General features: G+C 37.7%; 1 protein-coding gene across 5 annotated transcripts in view; it reads left to right on the top strand.

The window, feature by feature from the left end:
- The window catches only part of LOC129429261 (kelch-like protein 29), a 371,472-nt gene that overhangs the window by 94,791 nt on the left and 251,753 nt on the right, over positions 1-24,928 (top strand). For all 5 annotated transcript variants that reach the window (XM_073856371.1, XM_073856370.1, XM_055185821.2 and 2 more), the window contains one exon: positions 22,974-23,276. In XM_073856371.1, the coding sequence (XP_073712472.1) occupies positions 23,004-23,276 (273 nt within the window). In that variant the 5' untranslated portion in view covers positions 22,974-23,003. The remainder of the gene's footprint in view (positions 1-22,973; positions 23,277-24,928) is intronic.

Raw genomic sequence — 24,928 nt, 5'->3', positions numbered from 1 at the left:
CGTAAACTGCTTAAAGTAAGTTGTTCTTTGAATTAGTGGAGCATAAATGTAATAATCACAGTAGCACGCCAGCATTCTTGGAAGTCAAATCCATGAGCTCGGGATGGGAACGGCTCAGATTCCTGGCACCTCTGTGCTCTTTCTTTAAGAGGATGAGTCTATTCAACAGCTGATGTTAAAGGTAGACCGTAAAAAAATGAATATATATTTGAATACATATATATATATATTTTTTTTAAATAGGATTCTTAAAAATGGCTGTAAATAGAGTGCAGGATGATTGATTTATATCAATGTCATTTAAATAAAAACACATGTAAGATTAACACATTTACTCTGATTTATTTTCACACCAAGTAAAAAAAAGTCACCAAAATATTAGGGAAAGAAAAAAAATGTATTTAATGAGGATACTTTAAGACCTCACACAAGGGAGATTTAATGCTTCACTTAATCGGCCATTTGGGCAACTTTAACAACCAATGCTCGTAATCTCAAAATGGCCAAATTAATATATTGATTTTATCTTTTCTCAGCTGTATGCACTTTTGGTTTTGTGGACTTACAATCTCACTCATTTATTTAATTTGTCTATTAACAGTGTCCAACCGCAATATACGTGATATAAAAGCATCACAGGAGAATTCTTTCATTTCTGAAATTACATTTTAAACATTTATGAAATAACATATTTAATTTCTTTTTTCTTGGTAGGAATCATAATGACATTGATATTTACCATAATTTTTGCATATTTTATCCGGGTGTGCGTAATACATCCTTAAAAGTGAAGCTGCTGGCTCTTTGATCGCCCCCTGGTGGCTGGATGCAGAAGTCATAAACCTCGCTCTCTTTCAATGCAAACGAACAGGATTCGGGTCAAAATAAAAAATAAATCACACTTCCAATAAAATTTTCAAGGGTCGTGGTTAAATTGGGCGTGTGAGCACTTGGGCAGAAGTTTGATGCCGCTACCTCGGGGCTTCACGGACAATTCCTTCTGCGTACGCCCTGGCTCCAATCTAACGTTTTTGCGTAACATGTCAGCGCCCATCGTTGTACATTTTACGTGCAGTTCATTATAATGCAAGGAAGCGGCGTTGTGTCATCCATGTTTTTTTTACAGTCTATGATTTTATCTTAAACATGCCATTTACCAACACTTTCTTTTTTTTTTGGAAAAAAAAACATTTTTTACTGTCAAAATCTGATTTTTTTGTGATTTTTTTCACTCTCAAGCCCGGAGTATAGTCCGTTTTTTTACGTGTATGCGAACGTATGCGTACGGTCGATCACGCATCCTTTCAAAGCATAATTTATTTATTATAATAACTTATTTTATTTGACTCAAATGCTCGATGCATGCGCATTGCGATAAAATGCAATGCATCACATGGGCTATATACTCCTGTACGGTCATGTGCGACCTAAAAAGAGCGTGGTTACAAAAATCCGGTGGTACACATATAGTGCATGCATTGCATACTATTCAGATGATGTAATTTGCGTCACACACACTGTACGCGGACCCTCGCATATGCGTATAAACAGGACTTATGTTTTTTTTTTCTGGTGAATTAAAGATATATTTTACACAAAATTTTAAACCTGTGGGTCACAAAATGCCTATAGTTGAAGAAAACTGCATCAAGAGAGATCATTCTTGATATCTTCTCTGTTAAGGTCTAACAGTGGAGACTGTATGTGCATATATTAGCCATCTAGGTGATAACCATGAATGCTGTATTATAAAGCACAATCTGTCGACCAGACCGACTTGGCACATATTCACGTGCCGGTTGCCTGGATATAGGGCGGATGAGTTGTTATGTTATTTTCCCTCTACCGCTGATGGAGTACCAGGAGAATTAATTTGGCGAAGCATGCTGGGTCTGGATGCTCGTGTCCAGCGAGGCTGCCTTGAGGCAGGGGAGCGGGAGGTCACAGGGAGTTCAGGAGGAACACTTTGTCTTGTGGGACGCTGCAGGGTCTCCTGGTGTATTCCATCGCCTACGGTAGCGAAACCCGTTCTCCATGGGTCCCTTGTGATCCCGTTCCTGTTGTCAAGAAAGCCTTGCATCTGCACGCTCTTGTGCTCAGTATGTCCTTGTGCTTTTGTGAGTGTCAAAACAAAAATGCAAGTCTGTTGGTGAAGATTTTCTGACACTGAAAAAGATGCAACTGAATGGTATACCTAAAGTGGTTTGGGAATTAAACTGAATGCAAAATTAATGCTCATATTACATGTGTAGACACAGTGAGGGACACGATATGGATTTACTGTATTGTGTTTTCTCTCTCTATACATTTGTATTGACAAATCATTGCCAATATTTCTTCTGTTTCACCGGTCCCTAATCAAGATACAAGTGTGAGGAAGTAGGTGTGGCTTTGCCGGAGAGAAACAAAGAGATAGCGAATGGGAGGACGAGAGGCATGCAGACAGACAGGCAGGCAGACAGAGAGAGAGAGTGTGTGTGTGGAAGCAGAAGTGAGACTAAATGTCTGCCACAAGTGCTTTTAGCATACTTCTCGGCGCCTCATAAAATAAAATGAATTGATTTGATGGTTTTAGCATCTCGGATGCGTCACGTCGAGAAATGGCTCCTGTTGCATTTGTTTATCCTTGGCCAGAAAGTCTGTCTGCATGTGGCCTTTTTAATGCGAAGGTGGATTATTCATAATTTATGTGTGCAATATGGCTTTTGTGATTCATCGCTGGTGTAGAATGACTGCGTGCACCTTAACTTATTATCTGAATGTGTGTGTGCAGTTTGAAAGTACATATAGATATGCATAGTTTGCATGGTGTCCTGTTAGTGATCTTAAATGTGTTCTAGTCTGGAGTGCATGCTCATTTCAAAAGCTTTTAGCTTTTAATGTGCAAAAATCTGCAAATAATGCGTGCCAGACTCAAACCCGTGTCATAAATGATGTGACCCAAAAAATAACAAACAAGCAAACAAATAATAAATTCTGTACAGTTAGCGCCAGCTTTTCTCGAAGCCTTGACTAATGGCCTCTGAGTTCTGGTTTACAGCACTTCATGTCCAATAAATTATGAAAATGTAACATTGCCGCTGTATTCCACAGCCTCATATTTCCATTTTCAATCATTTTTTTCTAATGCTGCCGCTGTTATTTTTAAAGCTTTCTCTATCCTTTATCCCTCCCTTTCCTTAATTTGATTTTTTTGGTGTGATAACGAAGTGCCAACAGCTCAAAACATTTCCTCGTCTTATTCGCGGTTGTTTACGGCTGCTGCTTTCATTGCGGTTTCCCGTGGAGTCGAGTAGGAATTAGCATGGGTTTGCTTCTCCTGAGCGATATTCTCCTTGACCTTAATGTTCAGAGGTTTTCTGGCTTTATTTGGCTCAATGTGATTTTCCAAATGCAAGGTAGATTTGCGTCATAGTGAATTCTTTTATTAATCTCCATCATCGACCTCTCTTTGAGAATGGTTGTTTTATAAGTTTAAAATTAAATGACCCCTTAGATGGTTTTGTGTACACATTTTAAAGGGACACTCCACTTTTTTAAAATTTTCCCACTCCCCTAGAGTTAAACATTTGATTCTTACTGTTTTGGAATCCATTCAGCTGATCTCCGGGTCTGGCGCTAGCACTTTTAGCATAGCTTAGCACAATCCATTGAATCTTATTAGACCATTAGCATCGTGCTAAAAAAAAATTGAATATTTTTCCTATTTAAAACTTGACACTTCTGGAGTTATATAGTGTACTAAGACAAACGGAAAATTAAAAGTTGCGATTTTCTAGACAGATATGGCTAAGAACTATTCCGACATAATAATCAAGAACTTTGCTGCTGTAACATGGTTGCAATGATATTACGCAGCGCCCGAAAATAGTCTCCTTAGTAACTTTAAATGGCAGGGGACTATTTTAATATAACATTTGTAATTGGGTAGGTCTCTCCATCTCTCTAGCTGCGTTTCCATTACCCTTGAAAATTCGGGGGGCGTTTTGCACGTTGCGAAGTTCGTTTGTTATAGGACAACTGACAAACGAGCAGAGACTGATTAGCTACTTGCTCTACGTTTATTTAAAATTAACAGCAAGACAACTAGCAGTGAATGTGCTTTCACTGTTATCACCAAACGACCCCCTTCTTTAGACTAGGAAGCATCTCCCTCTAACCCGTCGTTTAAAACAATTGACCCTTCGCAGGGGGCTTGATTGACAGGTGATCTGACCAATTATACTTCTTCCCCATCCAAAGCAGTCAGGAGAGTCAGTAGATTAACATTGGAGTATTTGAACTTGAAAAGCGGAATGTACTGCACCTTTCCGCGGTTAAAACAACATTCCTTCTTATGATCATTCATGTTTATTTGATGCTATAAATTAACTAGATGAAAGAGATGATTTGAAAGGTGAGACTTTGTTTAATATGTTTAATATCAAAAGTACCCAAAAAGTAACCTGGTCTGTCCTGTGTGTCAGCGCGTTGTCAGTCTCCTCTCTGCTCCGCAATGTATTTTTCAGTGCGTGAGAACATGATGGGGCGTGAGAGCGGCGTATCTTGTCAGACATAGCGAAAGTAACTAACGGGGTCGGGTCTTTGCGAACGGTCAATTGACCTGATATATTCTTCATGTTCACGAGTCATCTGCACATCTCACTTATGCTGTTTTCCAAAGAATCAAATACTGTTATAAGCGATGTAGACCATTAATAACATCGGTATGTACTAAAACCTCCCAAAAACACCTCAATACGTGTCTGCTCCCAAGTATAAGAAGCTTTGGCTCCCCTTGTGATGTCAGAAGGGGATAATACCGCCCCTTAATCTGTACCATCCAACCACGCCACTGCCATTTAGTGCAGAGATCAAATCATTTGCATTTTAAAGGACACACCCCAAAGTGGCAATTTTAACATGCTATCATATATGGTATTTTGAGCTAGAACTTCACATACGTACTCTGGGAACACCAAAGATTTATTTGACATTAATATTTCAATAACACTCCTATGTCTCCTTTGGTTAAAAATAATGCCTAGTGCCGTAGATGTGATGGTAAACCTACCAACATCAATCGACGTGATGTGGAATGACTTATCGCGCGACTGGAAGACCATCATCGGTTAAAGGAATAGTCTACTCATTTTCAATATTAAAATATGTTATTACCTTAACTAAGAATTGTTGATACATCCCTCTATCATCTGTGTGCGTGCACGTAAGCGCTGTAGCGCGCTGCGACACTTCAATAGCATTTAGCTTAGCCCCATTCATTCAATGGTACCATTTAGAGATAAAGTTAGAAGTGACCAAACACATCAACGTTTTTCCTATTTAAGACGAGTAGTTATACGAGCAAGTTTGGCGGATTTAAAAGAGGAACTATATTTTATGGCGTAATAGCACTTTTGGGAGTACTTCGACTCGCCTGAAAAGTCCGCTCCCCTTCTCCCTCTCATAATGGGAGAGGGAGGGTGTACTGCGCCGAGTCGAAGTACTCCCATAAGTGATATTACGCCATACAATATAGTTCCTCTTTTAAATCCGTTTAGAAAAGCACTACGTTTTATTTTGTACCACCAAACTTGCTCGTATAACTACTCGTCTTAAATAGGAAAAACGTTGATGTGTTTGGTCACTTCTAACTTTATCTCTGATTGGTACCATTGAATGAATGGGGCTAAGCTAAATGCTATCAAAGTGTCGCAGCGCGCTCCAGCGCTTACGTGCACGCACACAGATGATAGAGAGATGTATCAACAATTCTTAGTTAAGGTAATAACATATTTTAATATTGAAAATGAGTTAAAATGGAAATGCAGTCAAATATAGTCTTTTGTGGACATTCAGAAAATAACGCTAAAGTTTTGCACAAATCTCTGATGGAAACGCAGCCTCTCTCTCTCTCTCTCTTAATATATCTATCTGTCACTCAATCTCTTACACTTCTCTCTTTGGGCTTAACATTCATTTTCCCTTCTGTCTTTTGCTGCCCCAGGCTTAGTGTTCATTGGTCTTCAGGGCCCTTCATGTGCTAAACTATAAATTCACATCTTGCGTGTGGGACCGTGGCCCCGGCCGGACCTCCCGCTCGTCCTCTGATGGCTGTAATTGTAATTGTAACGCCGACTGATGCTTCATTGTTGAAGGGCGGTAAAATGCAGTCACGCTTTTCACCCTCAATAATCAGACGCCCAAAGGAACGAGCTGTGACTGAGTTTTACGTTTGTCCCCAGCATTCAGTCTAATAAAGAAGGTTTCTCCGGGTGTCACGCGTACAGGGCGAGAAATGAGGTCGGGCAGCGGCTGGTTTACCAAATGCACGGCCGTCTCTGCGGGATTATTCGTCTAACGCGCGGCGTCATGCACCAGGGGTCTGAGAGCTGGAGAGACGGGCCGTCGGCAGCGAGCGAGGAACCGGGATGGCAGATTGTTGAGGAATGGCGCATTGTTTTTACAACCTTCAAAAACACTGTAACCTTGTCTGAAAACAAGAGACTTTGAAAATGAGGTCTGGGTTCATTTCAGGAAAAAAATCTGGGTTTTTGATTAAGTTCCCTGTAAAAATATGTAATAAAATTCATAAAACAAGATAAGTTCTTTTAATTCTGTAGCATACATTTTTATCTTAAATAAATTATATACTAATTTGCTAGATTTAATTTTGGGTATGTTTATACTCAACATTCAATTACATTCAATACATTTATGCTATTTATTTTTCTTATTCATGTTTAAAATAAGTCTAAATGCATTTCTAGTAAATCCTGTTTTACCGTGCAGAGCCAGACAAGTAAGAAATCTTCTTTAAGACCGATTAGTCAACAAGTCATTCAGGCAAACCACCTCATCTTCTTTCCATTAAATTTGGTGTTCAGCACAAATTTATAGTGGGCTGAGTGGATTTAACAAACAATTCACTTTAATGAAATGAATGAACATTGCTTACATAATTCCATCATATCATCATGCCATGTTTAACATCTTCTCACTAAAGATCCATTAGACCTCATAAAACTTTCTCGCTGTTTGACAAATTTTCCACTGGACCAAATAAAACCTCACAAGGCTTTAGAGAGAGAGAGAGAGAGAGAGAGAGAGAGAGAGGGCTCTGGCGTCTGTATTTTACACCCGTCTCCTGCGACTGAGCTTTTACTGTTGGGTAATTTATTGTTTGCTATCAAATACAGCCTGCTTCAGGCGCCGGTGCAAAAGTGTGCAGTAACACGCAAATGCCACGAAGACCAGCGGCATTCTGGGTCATGGGACTGACATCAAAGCATGGGAGCCTGGTAAAGAAGCCCACCGTTACCGAGTGCTTTCGCTTCATAAATCAGCTTCCCTTAAAGGTTTACAATTTCCACCATTTAACAGTTTTTCATTTTGAAATGTTGCTGCGATGAATTTGATTCTCATCTATATTACTGCTACAGTAGTGTCCTTGTGGAGGTGACGTGTTATTTAAGCTGCTTTGCATTCTGGGTAGCGTTTGCGGGGAAAAAGGGAGGTTGAAAGGCCATTGTGGAGTCCAGAGTTTCCTGCCTCTATTAGCATTGATTTCATATTTAAAGTACCGTTCCAGCTTTTGGCTTCTTTTATTTATGACCGCGCAATGCCGTCGGGACATCAATTATCCTTTCAACCACAAAATTGACAGCAGAGGCAGACAACATAGTTTGGGGGTCTTTGAAATCAGACACTCCGCACATTTGTTATGCTTAGACATTATCAACGTGTGCTTTCTGAATTCATAAACGTTAACTAAAAATACGATACTATAGAGGATATTAGATATAGATATGGTAGCGGATATTATGGTTCCTATCTGCTTAAAAATATCCTTAAAATTTGTTTTTTCTAAATGTCGACAGTGTTTTTATTATACATATGAGTTGCCCCCTCATATTAGGATTGGACCCCCCAAAAATAAAATTCTGGCTACGCCCCTGGTTTCAACCCAAAATGCTGTGTCGCTTAAACACGTTGTATAGACATATATAAAAATTTTCTGGGTTAATTTAACCCAAGGGCTGGGTTTTCCCTGTTTGACCAACGCCCCAGCATTACAGTGGATCAACTTTATAATTTGCACTACATTGGCGCTCTCGCATTAGACAGATACTTTTATCTCCACACATTTGTTATGCTAAGACATTATCAATGTGTGCTTTCTGAATTCATAAACATTCACTAAAAATACGATTTCAAAGATATTATAGCGGATATTATAGTTCCCATCTGCTCAAAAAGATCCTTAAAATTATTATTTTCTAAATGTCGACAGTGGTTTTTATTAACCAATGTTATGTGACTAAAACTTAATTTTGTTGTATCACGAAAAGTCATTCAAAAATCCATGGCGACGGGTGTGTTTGACTTCATACAGCACTGCACAGACCGCATGTGAATACCGTCAAAATACAGCGAGAGCCATAGATATGTATAATAAAGGCTAGATGTCTTACGGTGAAGTCTCTAACGTCATCACCTGGCGGCCATCTTGTCTCAGTCAGCTCTTTCACTCGTAGCGTTGTGTTTTAATGGTGCATGTACTTTTAAATAACCATAACTTGCTCAATTTTCTACCGATTTTCAAATGGTTTGGTTTCTTACAGACGTTGGCTATGATTCTGGATGCTTTAACATGTTTCATGAAAATTATTCATAAATGTGCAGTGTCATAGGTACATCTCTGACGTTTATAAGAAACCAAACCATTTGAAAATCGGTAGAAAATTGAGCAAGTTATGGTTATTTAAAAGTACATGCACCATTAAAACACAATGCTATAAGTGAGTGAGCTGACTGAGGTAAGATGGCCGCCAGTTTTGGACGTCGACCTCCATTGGCCAGCAGCGCGGGCGAGACATCTAGCCTTTATTAAACATATTTATGGAGAGAGCAACTGGAAAGCATTCCAAGCAGTCAACTCACGAGTCGCTCTTGCTGTATTTTGATGTCATGCCCTGGTCGATTCTTGTGATGCCACATAAAGTCGAACACACCTTCTGTTTTGTTCTCCAATCAAACATACCACACCATATTTAAAGAACGATCATGTGACTTTTACGCACATCAGGTGACCTTTAAATGCGAAAAAAACATTTTAGTTTAGGATATTTTCCTTTTTTGGAATTGGCAGAAAAACCACCTCACCCAAGCGTAAAAACTTTTTTTGCGATATATGGACGTTTATGCGAAATTGCTGAGTTTCCATTGGGCACATTTTCAATTTGCGCAAGTAATGGAAACAGCTACTAATTGGAATAGGGCGTTTTTTCTATATACGGTTTCAGCAGTAACAACATAAACAAGCGGGTTTCGTGGTCTTCACGTAACTTCCGGTAAACTCCGCAAAGAATAAATAACAACAAAGTCCTTTTAAAGTAGTTTATTTATATAACAAGCAAAATAAATAACACGTAAATTACATAGGAACCCAAAACATTTGTTATTTTCGACAAGGTATTTGTTTAATAGTTCAGTTTCAGCAACTAGTCAGACCATTAAACAAACAGAAAACGGAAGTAAAGTTCAGACCAGACGCTTATCGCGTCACCAGCACGTGCGTCCGATGAAACGGTCTATAGATTTGTAAGGCAACTCAGCAAATCATAATTTGTTCATCTTTGTTTGTGAGGTCATGACATCCCCGGAGGTTACGAAGCACTCAACCAAACTGAGAGTGAAACCGATATTGGTTGGTTGTATGTGAATGTACCAGTCCTTTGTCATGCTATAAAATGTAATGGGCTTGACGCTGAACTGTCACATCTGACAATTCGTTCATTTTTATGTGAGTAATTGCTGAAGACATTGCAAAAAACACTATTATTAACTTGGAACAATGCGATTCATGTTTCCATACCGCTGATTTTAATTTCAGAAAGAAACCATTTGGCCTATAAATGGACGTGCGGCAAGCAGGAGTGATGTTTCTGACCCTCGTAATGGGATTCTTGCCCCCTCGTGCGTTATGGCTGATCTTGTATTTTGCCGGAGAGCTACAGTAGGTTTGATGCATTGCAGCCCCATGAGATTTGACATCAGATCGTGGCGAACTATTCGCATGGATGTGGCTTCGCCCAATTTGTATGAGGATGTGCTGTTTCCAGCGTCAGGGCTCAAGCTGGTGTATCTGACAAAACTACGGCTATGCAGCAACATCTGTCTTTCTGAGTTTTGTTGAGCCACGGTGTGGCTCTCACTGATTTTTTTGGACATCTCCACCATTAAACTGTTGTCTGCTGTACCGATGCAAAAGTTTAGGACATTGAGGTGAAGCTACAGCACATAGTTTGTTTTCACACTTTACGAACACACACATACCATCCGTGTTAAAAGTTAGGTAGGAAAACTACTCTAACACCAACTAAGTGAACTGAATGTGGCATAAAATGCTCTAGTGTAAAAAAAACACCCCATAGAGTTGTGAAAAAAAGTGGCTAAACCTTTAAAGGATTACTTAAAAAGGATAAAAAAAATCCCAATAATTTACTCACCCCCATGTCATCCAAGATGTTTATGTCTTTCTTTCTTCAGTCAAAAAGAAATCAAATTTTTTGAGGAAAAACTTTCAAGGATTTTTTTCCATATAGTGGAACCGCTTTACAGTTTCAATGCAGCATCAAAGGGCTCTAAATGTTCCCAACCTAGGCATAGATATCTAATTTAGTCAAACGGTCATAATTTTTGCCCAGAAAAAGTACTTTTAAACCACAACTTCTTGTCATGCTATTATATGACAGCAAAATGTTGCAATTATATTAAATAAATTAATGTGTGGACTTGTTAACACAAACTTTCTGATAACAGTTTGATGATTTTCCTTGCTGTTTAAAAAAAGAAAGAAAAACGAACAAAAAAAGGCAGTGCACATGTGGCATGCACGTGTGTGGTGTGCGTCGTCACTTATACCAGAGCGAAGATGAATGTAGTGGAGGTTGACAGTGATCTGGTAGCTAAAAAAACCTCTATGTCTGTTGTATGGCGGTATTTTGGATTTAGGATTACTGACACTAAGCAGTTGCTACATCATGTGGCAATACGAAAACATTTCTAGTTTTACAAATACACATTTTAGCTAAACTGTGTGTGGATTTTCCTTAAAACCCATCAAGTTGACTCATGATGATACCATTTAGTATAATCGCAATAGCACATCGCAATATTAGCATCAATAACCGCAATGGGAAAAATTACCCAAATCGTGCAGCCCTATTTTTACCCAATGTTGATCAAGAGGGCATGATCCCCAATTTTATTGAATCTATGCTGGGTTGTTTCAACCCAAAATGCTGTGTTGCTTTAACCCATTGTTGGATTAAATAGAAACATTTTCTGGTTTAATTTTACCCAACGGCTGTGTTTTCTCTGTTTGACCCAACACCCCAGCATCTATCTTGCAGTCTCAACTTTATCATTTGCATTACATTGGCGCTCACGCACTTTATCTGTGATGCACAGCGAATTCAAATTGCACATTTTATTACGATATTTTATGTTTCCTGGGAAACGAACCCATGACCTTGGCGTTGCTAGCGCTGTTTTCCTTTCTCAATCCTCCTCGCTGTTCTCTGACTTTTCTCCTTTGTATATTTCTCTCTCTTCTCAGTTGGCGAGGGCATATGTGGTGAAGCCCAGCTGTAGGCCGAGAGCAGGGCCTGTGGGAAAGCAATCGCGTTCCCAAAATAAAACTCTTTTCTCTCTCACCTCCCATCCGCGACAGCTGAGAACAACGCTTCGCTTCATAATGCCCTATCTTTCTCTGTTCGTGCTCATTTAACTACACAGCCTTCAAAGTCTAGCGCACGATATATCCCAGAATGCATTCGGAGCTCGTCTTGAAGAGCGAGGCTAAATAGTATGCATGCATTAATTCAGACAGACACTCTCGGTCTGTCAAGTTATATTCAAAAGTCCTGTGCTCGTATGACAGCAAATATTCTACCAGCTGGGCCTTTTCATGCATTGAAGAGTACAGTTTTTTATCTGTCTTTACATTACAATGGTCACTATTCTTCAGTACAGTGGCCTAGCTGGAGAGATCTCCCAGGCAATTAATCCGAGCGTCCTCATCTCTGCTTATATAGCTCTGAAAAGCTTCTGCGCTCATAGAGATATTAGCCGGTGAATGAAAAGAAGAGAGGTGAGTTTGTGTTGAGTGCTGGATAAACTACTTAAACTGAAAATGTTGCTTTCCAAGCAACAAGAAGTTTGTACGTTTTAAATCAAAATTGACCACATGAAACTGTTATCTCTAAAGTCGTCCATGTGCTGGTGTATTTCTGAGGTTAAACAAATTTTGCTTTTTCAGACACGGGTGGGTCCCTTGTTGATGCTACAGTTACAGATTTTTTATCGATCACATTTTTATTCATTCCAAGTGGGATTTATTGTGTTTACACAGTCTTTATGTACAGAAGTAGTTTTAAGACAAATGTAGGAAAGATTGTATTACAAGCTCTGATGTTTGCATACGTAAAATAGCAAAATGTGTCCAGACTGGCATTTGCTGCTGGACCTCGGAGATGCTTTACTGTATTTATTATTGTATACAGAACAGATACACTGTCATTTTTTTTAGTTGCCGTAAATTGAAGTTTTATTAATAACTTGGTTAGGAGTTATTTCAAATTTTGACAAGGGATATATTTATATATATTTATAGACAGTTTCAGCAGTAACAACATAAACAAGCTGCTTTCATAGTCAACATGTAACTTCCGGTAAACTCCACTAAGAATAAATAACAACAAAGTCCTTTTAAAGTAGTTTATTTATATAACAAGCAAAATAAACAACACGTAGATTACCTAGGAAACCAAAATTATTTTCGACAAGGTATTTGTTTAATAGTTCAGTTTAGCAAGTCAGACCATAAAAAAAACCCTGAAACCGGAAGTAAAGTTCCAACCAGACGGGTAATCGCGTCATTGCACGCACATCCGATGAAATATATTTATGCTTTTGGCAGATGCTTTTATACAAAGCTATACATTTTTATCAGTATTTGTGTTCCCTGGGTTCGAACCCTGACCTTTTGCGCTGCAAACGCAATGCTCTACCACTGATCTAGATGAGTTGCTATAACTTATAAAAACAAATTAAAATCGCTTAACTTGATTTGACTTGTAAATCGTTTTGATAAAAGTTTTGATAAGAACATTTTAAGGCTGCAAATTTCTCAATGCATACTAAACAATTTTTTACAGTGCTTTGTAGCGCTTTGATAATGGCTTAGCACTGACGGGAGAGGTGGAGCACCATTTATTTTCGAGTAAATATTTTCAGCTGGTTTTTTTTGGCCGAAAACCGATAATGCCATTTTGATAATGATATTTCGGTGCATCACTAGTATTTAGTAATATCTAAAAAATTTTTTATTGTAATTGTAAAAGGATATCAGTTTTATAAGAATTTTCTAAGAACTTTTATAATTGCACCATAATTTATATACGTATTTGAATCATAGACTGTAAAAAAGATGGACGAAGCGGCGTCGTTTCCTTCCATTGTAATGAATTGAAGCAAAAAATGTCCGACCATGGCTGCTGCAACGTTACGCAAAAATGTCAGTTTGGAGCCAGGGCATGCGCAGAAGAAATCGTTCGTGGAGCCAGAGGCAGAGCCACTGTATCAAACACTTGCATGCCCAATTTAACCACGCCAATCATAACGACACGCCCTTCTATAGCATCAGATTACTAGCTAAAATGAAACTTATCACAAAAATTAACAATTGAACATATATCAGCGTGATAACAACTAGCTTAAAGGACAAAACCATCTTTCTGAAAATTTTATTGGAAGTGTAAATAATTTTTTTATTTAGAGCCGAGTCCCATTCGCTTGCATGAAGCGTGTGGGGTTTATGACTTGTAATGCAGCCAGCCACCAGGGGGCGATCAAAGAGCCAGCAGCTTCACTTTTCAAGATGTATGAGGCACACCTGATTTGAATTGAAGACTGGCCAACTCCAATAAAAGGCACACTTCACATGACTTGAAATATAGCGGTAAGACTTTACAATAGAGTTCATTAGTTAAGTAAGGAATAATTGACGACGGGCCATTAAATTATATGAAAATAATGCATGCCCAAGGTGGTAATGCGGCACGACGCGAAGCGTTTCACCGCAGGTGTGCATTATTTTCAATTATTCCTCTTATACCACGGTTACCACAAACATTGCTCTGGTGCCTATTTTTAAAACATTTCATAAGTTAGGTGTGCGGTTATCGAAAAATAATGCATACCCATGGAACATTTCTTAACCAATCGGAATACAGCATTCAACAGACCCGTGGTATAACATTAGTTAATGTTAATTGTTTGTTTATGTTAGTTCACTAACGTTAACAAGATTTTAATAAAGTATTAGTAATTGTTGAAATTAACAAAGATTAATAAATGCACTGCAAAAAAATGATTTTCAAGAAAAAAATTCTCTTGTTTTCTTGTTTTCAGTAAATATATCTCAAAATTCTTAAATTAAGATGCTTTCTCTTGATGAGCAAGCGACACAAGAAAATAAGTCTAGTTTTTATCAAAATATCAAATGTGAGTTTGTGCATAAAACAAGCAAAAAATCTGCCAATGGGGTAAGCAAATTCTTCTTGAATTTTTCTTGAATTTAGTGTTTAAGAAAAATGTTCAAGATTTTTTTGCTTACCCCATTGGCAGATTTTTTTGCTTGTTTTATGCATAAACTCACTTAAATTTGATATTTTTGGTCTAAAATCTAGATTTGTTTTCTTGGGTCATTTTGAAAAAGCATCTTAATTTAAGAATGTGTAGATGTTTTTACTGAAAACAACAAGATTTTTTTTCTTGAAAATCATTTTTTGCAGTGTGTTAACTAATGAACCTTATTGTAAAGTGTTACCAATATTGCTTTCCTAACACAATTGTGAAGTTACAGTAGTATTGTTGCTAATTTGAATGTTTGGCCAGTAAAAACACATTTTTTGTGTAAGCAGACTGTTATGGCCAGTGTACCTGATCTGAGTTCGTGTGTGTCACTATAGCGCACAGACATTTTAGAGCTGTATTTTGAAGGATTTGGGTTGTCACCAGGTGCACATTTTGAAGATATGTTGCTGCTATCATTGCAACTGTAACACAACGTATTGGTAGTTAAGATGAAACACCATTTAATTGAAACAGGTTTTTTGTGCTTCGATGTGTTGGGCGGCTGGATGGGAACATGACTCTTGTGTTGTTGCTCAAAACAGCTTTTGTCTCAGTGCCGAACAAATACGTGACTTGTTTGATGTGACAATTAAGCTATTTAGAAGAAAGAACACAGCCTGGTTTTCTCTATATCTCTCTTTCTCTCTCTTTCTTGTAACAGCAAGCATTGTTTAAAAACCAACCCATTCTCATGAAATGCGTATATAGCATGCAGTGTGAAAAGTCATGCATTACATATGCCAAATTCCAGTTTCGCGTGCATATGATACCCCAATTTAACCACGCCAATCATAACGACACGCCTCATTTCTGTAGCATCAAATTACTAACTAAAATGAAACTTATCACAAATATGAACAATTGAACATATATAATCGTGATAAGGACCAAATCCATTTTTTTAAAAATTTTATTGGAAGTGTAAATATTTTTTTATTTAGAGCCAACACTTCAAAAAGCAAGCATTGTTTAAAAACCAACCTATTCTCATGAAATGCGCATATAGCACGTATAGTGTGAAAAGGCGTGCAATACATATGCCAAATTTCTGTTTTGCATGCATTTTATACCCCAGTCTTTCCTGTTCACTTACTGTAATACGGCACATTTTTCCGTGTCTTTTTATGTATTGGTTTCTATTTTTTTCTGTTTTTAAACCATTGTTGCTTGGGTTTGGGACTAGATTTGGGATTTGCTTTAGGTTGTCATTTAATATATGTGTTTGTCACTTGGAGTTGGGCTTTGAATTAGGGTTTGGGTTAGGATGTCATTATACGTAATAAAAAGTTGTTCTAACCCCAAACCCAAGCGACAATGTATAAAAACAGAAATTTTTTGAAACCAATACATAAAAACATGCACTGTATTAAGTGAACGGGAAGGACTGTCGTATCATATGCACAAAAAATTTAATGTAATTTGTTGTATGTATTGCATGACTTGTGTATCACACTGCGTGCTATTTACCGTATTTTTCGGCCTATAAGCTGTGTTTTTTTTCCATATCTTGGCTGGTGCTGCGTCTTATAGTCAGGTGCACCTTGTAAGTCAGTATGAATTAATTTTGACATTTATGAGGTAAGAGACAACATTAAAATCTACAGCCGCGAGAGTCCGCCATATGCTGCTTCTGTATTTATGTTATTCAATGGATTCAGTGATGCGGGATGACGAGTATGCGAACTTCACGGTAGTTGACTTGTTCGGTTAATTTAGCCTATTCAACCTTCTAGGTAAGTTCTGTATGCTATGGTTTATCGTTTAAATAACTGATCATATTAATTTAACGTACAGACATCTATTCAGCCTGCTGTTCTGTCTGCTATTGTTTAGTTGAATAACTCGCCTTTCCAGATTAAATGTCTGTTCTTCGGCTTGGATTTTGTAAAATAATTTTCTAAATAAACGCGACATATAGTTCACTGTGACATATATATGTTATTTTGTCTTATATGACGCACTTTGCTTTTTAATACTGCCAAAGTTTTTATTCATGTTTATTATTTTTTTAACATACATGTATATTTATTGTGGAGTCTTATAAATGATATTATATGTTAATGTCTGTTTAAAGTGCATATTTGTCTTTTTTGCGTTGTTTCTGATGTGTGTTATTGTGTAAGACAATCTGATCTTTTGCACTTCTGTCTGGTCACTGGGTCTTTATATATGGAGAGTGATTTGCATTTACCAATCTTAACACTGCAAGCGACATCAGGGTTTTAAAATTTTGAAACAAAGAGCAAACGCATTTTTATGAACTCCCCCCTCATGTTCTTGTATTGTGTGCGTGATAAGTTGTTAGCCACAAATTTTTCACCCTTTTGTTTTTCATCTAAAATGGTATTTGTAGCACTGTGGGTGATTTCAGATTAAAAAAAAATATTTATGAAGAATGCTATTTGCAAAAATTTCGAAATGCCCCTATTGTCTTTGCGCATACCAAAAGCAGATGCTTGTCCTTCAGTGCGAGTCCTTTGAAATATCACAGCATTCTGCATCACTGAATGCATAACAAAACAAAACATTAATACTTGTGAGGCTTATGTGACCCCTATAAATTTTTCTAAAACCATCTGAAATTCAAATTCTCTTTTAACCTTCCTCTCCAACACAAGTCTCAAATCTCACATATTAGTGAGCAAACATGCTTTGCACCTCTTGTGTGATGCTTAGCGGTCCCGATGTAAGTAAACGTCGCTTTAGATCAAATATATATATAAAGGGTCTTTAAGTGCACTGATATCATTTAGAGGTGAGATGAGTTTCTTTATTACTCAATTCAATAAGGAAGTCAATCAAGTTCATTGCACTACTAACTTATAGTAATGGGCCTTTTAAAAGCGCCCAATGTTATTTTGATTAAAATGACCCCGGTCGGGTCGTGACTCGTGAGTGTGCGTATGAATCAATCCAAAGGGGACAAAGTATTTGATGAACCTTCCAAGTGTCTACAAATGTCTGTTTGATTGACAGGTGGTTTTATACATAAAGGTGATGTCTGGGTCCATGAAGGCTGTGGCCTTCTCTGTCTCTTTTTGTATCGTACTGCATACTTTATTTTTCCTCTCACGCTTCAATTAAGTTGCTCCAGCACAGTGGCCTTAGAAGTTCTCCTAAAAATAGACCTGTCGAGTGAATAACGGTGTAAATGATCAGGAGGGCTACACCTAGTTTATTGGTGGATCTATTCTCTAGCTGTCTGTCTGTCCTTTTCTCCAAAGAGTACAGCTTACCTCAGCTTGACACAGAGAATTAAAGGCAGTCTTTATCGGCCGCCCGTGGCTATTTTTGTTCCGACAGACATTGGGATTATTTAAAATTCATTCGGAGTATCCCCGTTGCCCCGGTGTAGCTGGAAATCTTGCCGTGGGTTCGTAAATGTATATATCTACTGTTTGGATATGTGCTGGCGGGAGCGCGGTGCACAGGCCTCGACAGTGGAAGGATGTTTAAGGATGTCATCGACTCATATCATGTCAAGAGTTCTTTGAAGGAAGCGGTTTCAAGGTTTTCTTTTCCTGAAAAGAAAAAACGAGCGCTGTGTGCTTTGCTTTTCAGATTCCCCCAGCATCTGAGGGAGAGATGGGGAAAATGATGGATGGCAGACATGTCAAGTGCTTCAGTCCATCTGCCAGTCTTGCTTTTTTTACTCTCTGTCTTGCACTCTTGATCTCTTGGTCTCCCTCTCTATCCATCCTGTTGTCTGACTCGTTACCTGTCTCACACTATGACTGTCTTGCTTTGTCTCAACTTCTCCTCAATGTTTCTCTCACTGTTTTTCTCTCTCTCTCTCTCTCGCTCTTTGTCTTCCTCTCTACTCGTTACATGTCTCATTACATGTCTTACTCTCTCACTGTCTCTCTCTGCATCTGTTCCATTCTTTCTCTGTTTTTTCTGGCAGATCTTGCATGTATGTGTGTGTGTGTATGTGTGTTTCTTTCGCCGACTGCAGGAAAAGAGTTTTATTTTGGTTAATTAGTCCCATTGCTTATTTACTTATTTTTTTACATTATTTGGTTCCTCTCTATATATCTCTTTCTCTCTCTCTCTCTCTGTATCTCTCTTTCTCTTCACGCCTCTGCTACCACTGTTCACATGTGTTGCTGAATGTCGGTTCTAATCATGAAGCTCTTCTGTCAGTAACCTGCACTCACCTCTGTCCAAAAAAAATAAAACGCACTCGCCTGTCGTGTTCTGCCTCCATCACCCCATTAAAAGCATTACAGTATCACAATTGAAATGTCACTCAATTCGGTATTAGCTGCTTCTTATGCTTCTCTTTCTCTCTCTTTCAGACACTTAAATTCTCTCGTATTTTTCATTGAAGCAGTGCGATTATACTGTACAATCGTTCTGGATTTCCTTTGTCTTGATCAGCATCTCATGCATAGGATTAAGCCCCTAACTTAGAGGCACCCCCACAGGCCGTGTACTGGGTCCGCTCACAAGCAATTATCTTATGATTACGTTTGCCTATATGGCTGGGTCTATATAGCCTGCATCTAAGCTTTTAATGCGTTATGTGTTTACACAGATCTGGCATATATATGTGCATTTAAGTGGATTGGGTGGGTTGTGATGTTTACAGTATTTGATGTTATTACTTGTGGGAGGAGCTCTCTCACATGCGCCAGAGAATAAATTAGTTTTCTGCATTTTTTTTTTTGTTCGGTGCATTACAAGTACATCCAGCAATATGGGCGGATAAGAACCACATGTGGCCAGTGTGAATCCACAGCATAACAGCATTTATATAACCGTGCCAAACTGATATATTCTATGAATAATTAATGCAGCTCTGTTAAGGTGAGATGCAATTATTGCAGTGCTATGGTTCACAGATAGTGTACTGGCTTATACAGCATGTGTGTGACTAGTGGAGTGTAATTTGGAGGGATAGATTTAAAATCTCATTTGCTTTTGAAATACAGTCAACCGTTGGCAACAGCGAGTTGCTGTGCTGTATGACACGGGAATAGCGTTTAATCTAATACTTATCCTTTATCTGCAACACTGGGATGTGCTTCATATCTGGAATGATGGTCTCAATTTTGTCTTGTGCTCTTATAGGGCTTGAAATTAAATATTGATAACTCAATAAAGCCAAAAAGTCTGTTAGCTTTAAGGATTTAGTAGTGAACTACAGTACTAAAAGTTCACCAATTACTCTTTATTAGCAGATATATGCATTAATAATTAACAGTATTTCTCTGCTGGGAAAACAAAAGAAAAGTACAAATTTTGTTGTTGTCTTAATAAGCAGCGTGTCTGTCTGTTTTGTTCGAGTTTTTTATACAGACGTAACGCACATGCAAGCAAATGGTTCAAAGACCTTTTTTGGTAAGAACTGTATAAATCGCAAATAATTTCTTGTCTCTAAACTATACTCTGAAACTATTTTTATCTCTGATGGCTAATTTTGTAAAGAATCATTTATGGAGTCCTCAAAGATTCTGAATCATTAAGTGGAATCCAGACCTTTTACTGAGTTTATATTAAGTAACATCTGTACTTTTCCTTAGTACATACTGGGTACACATACTGTTTTAGTCAAAAGCCACAATACCAAACAACAGCCCTAGTTAACCCTTATTTTTGTGTTATTTAGCAGACTACAATATAACACAGCTATAGCCGGAGCGCAATAAATCCTGATTTTGTTGCAAAGCGACAGAATGGCCAAAAGTGGCTTACTTTACTAAAAGCTTAATCTGTTTCCATGCGTACAAAAGAGGAAAAACTAATAACGCTACTTCCAACCAGAGCTCTCCAGTTATTACGTGTGGATGTCGGAAACGACAGCAAGATAAATAAGCTGTCGCATAACAATAAAGTTGTTACGCTAGCTAAAGAGAAAGCCACAGTGTCTCTCACACATTCAGAAATTTGTACGTTTAGGAAATAGCACTTTACGATACGTTAAAATGCATTGACAATGTTTACATTTAAGCGTCCCGCAGATGTTTTTATTCAGATCGACTTACAGAAATTTTGAAACAAGAAGCAATTTATCTTAAAGACACAATAAGTGCTATTGAAGTGTACAAGTTACAGTTTCTTTGTAGAATGAACAATACTTTTACAGCATTTATTAATGTTTAGGATCAATGTTTATTTTTACATATGGTCAATTTCATGAAAATGTCAAACTTATTATGAAAAGTAAAGTTTTTACCAACAATTTTAACCATACCTATGCAAAATCTCTCTTTTTTATTATTTTGCATAGTTCAGTAAGTGCGAATTTTCATGTCCATAATGCTGTTTCTTCCTCATAAATACAATATTTTAATAAAATAAGTATTAAATGTTATTTGAAGAGCCGTCCTTTTTTTCATTTGTTAAGGATTTTTGCTTCTGGTTTGTGCTTTTTAATTCACAGATTTCCTACAAAGTATGTTCACTGCAAAAATGACTTTCTTGTTTAGTATTTTTGTCTTGCTTTAAGCACAAACATCAAAAAATTCTCAATTCAAGATGCATTTTCTTGATGAGCAAAATAACCTAAGAAAATAAGTCTAGTTTTAAGACAAAACATATCAAATTTAAGTGAATTTGTGGATCAAACAAGCAAAAAAAATCTGGCAATGGAGTGAGCAAAAAAAATTGTGAACTTTTTTCTAAATTCTAGAAAATTTCTAGAAAAATTAGCTTACCCATTGGCAGATTTTTTTGCTTGTTTTATCCACAAATTCACTTAAATGTAATAAATTTTGTCTAAAAACTAGACTTATTTTCTTGGGTCATTTTGCTCATCAAGAAAATACATCTTGATTTAAGAATTTTTAGATATTTGTACTGAAAACAAGACAAAAATACTAACTAAGAAAGTCATTTTTTGCAGTGTTGTTGTAAATAGACTGATATTTTTGTGATGTCTGATCTCTATTGTATAGGAAAATATAAACCGATGATTCAATATATTGGTAATAAATGCATTCTCCAAGAATTAATATTTTAAGTTTTGACTGCAAATCCATAACGCAGGAATTGCTCATACACCGCAAAAAATTATTTTCAAGTAAAACATTTCTTAGTATTTTTGTCTTGTTTTCAGTAAAAATATCTAAAAATTCTTAAATGAAGATGCTTTTTCTTGATGAACAAAATGACTTAAGAAAATAAGTGTAGTTTGTAGACCAAAAATATCAAATTTAAGTGATATTTGTGCATAAAACAAGCAAAAAAATCTGCCAATGGGGTGAGCAAAAAATCTTGAAATTTTTTGGTTTAAAAACTAGACGTATTATCTTGGGTCGTTTTGCTCATCAAGAAAAAGCATCTTAATTCAAGAATTTTTAGATCTTTTTACTGAAAACAAGACAAAAATAGTAAGATTTTTTTTCTTGAAAATCATTTTCTGCAGTTTATAAATAAACACATTTTATGAAACAATAGTTCACTAATTTTTATAGATGAACATCAACCAAGATTTAAAAATACTATAAACATTGTTCAATCAAATTGCTCATAATATCTTCTGTATTAGCTCACGATAATGTATATAATTATATTGTACGCAGTGTTACTTGTGTCACCCAGTCGAGGTTTGTTTTGATTGGCTGTCGTGTGAATTAAGCTGCAAAAGAAAACACCGAGAAGAATTTCGATAGATTGAGTAAAAACACGAGCGTTAAGCAGTCATCCTAATGTGGCTTGCCTTTACTTTAAAAGATTTTGGGAAAATCAATTACTACCATTACTGGCCGTGCTTTGCATCACCTTATTAATATTCATAAGCCGGTCTGATAAGATTTACAACACACACACACACTTAGATCGTTCCTGCTCTCCTGAATAAACTCAATAAAACTGGCTTTCTTGTGATTAGATTAATTAAAATCACGAGGTCCTGGAGCCGAACACTTAAAGTCATTAGGAAATCGTGGAATAGTTGGACGGCTTTTTTAACCATATGGAAAAGCCACGTAGACCTGGTGAATAAACATTCATTTTTCCTCTTTTATATGTTTGGAAGAATGTGGATTAAAATAAGTAGGTGGGCTGATTTTCTTTGCACTTCAATCTCATGTGGTGCGGGCAGCTGTTGTGAAACGTGTGTAAAACACACATGTGCGTATTCCCTTTACATGCCGGTGTGTTTATCTACAATAAAGCTGCCGCTCACGTGTGTTATTTTTACCTGCAGCAACACTGCATGTTTGTTGCGGTTCTCTGGCAGATACAAAGAAGTTCGGCGCACGTCACGCCATGATGTGCGATTTGTTTGGTGCATTGTGTCACGACAAGATATAATTCATTGTTTTCGTTTTCTCCCTGTGTTCTAGAAAACGCCACGTATCCTCTAAGAGGAAGTGATGTCACGACACCATCACCGTTTCGAGAGGGACTATCGAGCCCCCTGGGACCGTCGTGAACGACCATCAGGCCTTCACAATGGCGTGGGCAACAGCACCTGCTCCTCAGCGGCCCCGGCCATCGCCAACGGCAACAACCGTCCAGGGCTCCTCCCGCTCCCGGTTATCCCCTCCCTCCTGCCCACCCCCATCACCATCGCCGTGACGACAGCCAGCAACGACCTCGCCACCAAACGTTCCGTGCCTCCGTCTACCGCGGCGCCCGCCGTGAAGGTAGGAGCCACGAGCGAGAAACCAAATCACTTGCATTTCTATTTTACTCGCTGCCAGATTGCTTCATTTAGTTCTCGCTCTTCTTTTCCTCACTAATTTTCTCTTTCATTATGCAAATGAGCAACTCTGAGCAATGGGCCGAATTAAGCTCGAGCCTGTGGTTCTGTCAAGTCTGTTGTGAGCGAGAAATAAAAGGCGTCAGCTTGCTATTTGAGCCGAGATGAATGCCATTCTGCTGAATTAGTTGAAGCAAAGAAAAAACCTCAGACTGCTGTTTGCCTTCCGTGCTGTTTAATCAGATTAGCCCGCGTTTCACTAAGATTTTATGCATGAAGACACTTTACCAGCTACTTACTACACAAATGCTGCTGCCCACGCGATGATAAAGCTCTGATTGACGCAACCTTCGTTTTTCTTTGTGAAATCCCACAGCAAAACAAAAACGATCCCAGTTTGAATATATTTTTTACTTTGTATGCTGAAAATTCCTCATTAATATGTCAAATGTGATGTTTACTATGGTATGAATCATTTTTGCAGTAGTAGAGTGACTGCATTTTGTATCTTGAAGGTTTCTCTGGGTTTCAGGGTCTGCTTGTAGACAAGATTGAAAGGTTTACGTTACGCTTTTGAAGGCCTCTTCAGGGGAGAATCCAGAATCCTGGCACCTCACAATACAGCTACTCTCATCTCATATCACAGTTTTTGTTTGATGCTTTTGAATTAGTTAAACTACAGTTTAGCAACTGAAAAAGTTGAAAAAGTTAATTGAATTGTCCCACTGAAATGTTTCAGGATCATTTACTCATTCTTTATTTGGTTACACTTTATTTTGATAGTCCACTTTTAGTTTCTACTAATTATAAATAACTTTGCAACAACATGTCAACTAACTTTCATTAATGTGGAACTATGTCAGCTAACTGTCATTAGAGTATTAGTAGACTGATTAGAGTAAGGGGAGAGGTTAGGGTTAGTGGAATAAGTTGACATGCACCTACAAAGGTAATCACTGTATAGATAGTTGAATGTCTGTTGAGGGATCATCACAATAAAGTGTTAAAGGAATATTCCATTTTCTTGAAAGAAAAGTCCAGATGGTTTGCTCACCACCATGTCATCCAGGGTGTTGATGTCTTTCTTTGTTCAGTCGAGAAGAAGTTGTGTTTTTTGGGGAAAACATTGCAGGATTTTTCTCATTTTAATGGACTTTAATAGAGCCCAACATTTAATACTTGGCTCGACACTTTTCAGTTTTTTTCTGCGGAGTTTCAAAAGGTCTATAAACGATCCCAGACGAGGCATTAGGGTCTTATCTAGCAAAATGATTGTCATTTTTGACAAGAAAAATAAAAAATATGCTCTTTTAAACCACAACTTTTTGTCTAGGTCGTAAATGCGTAGTGACGTAGGGAGGTCACGTGTTACATATATAAAACGCACATTTGCGGACCACAAAGACATTAATTAGTATCAGTTGACATACAACAACGTCGGAACGGTCCTCTTTCTCAACACTTGTAAACACTGGGGTGGAGTTTCGCGTTCGTCCTCTGTGGCCTCTTGGTGTCGTGACGTATTGCGTGGGGTCGCGCTGGCGTATCATGACCGGATCTAGATGAGAAGTTGTGGTTTAAAAGTACATATTTGTT

Source organism: Misgurnus anguillicaudatus, chromosome 18 (assembly GCF_027580225.2).
Source record: "Misgurnus anguillicaudatus chromosome 18, ASM2758022v2, whole genome shotgun sequence".
NCBI classification, from domain to species: Eukaryota; Metazoa; Chordata; class Actinopteri; order Cypriniformes; family Cobitidae; genus Misgurnus; species Misgurnus anguillicaudatus.
This window is presented reverse-complemented; position numbering and strand designations above follow the sequence as displayed.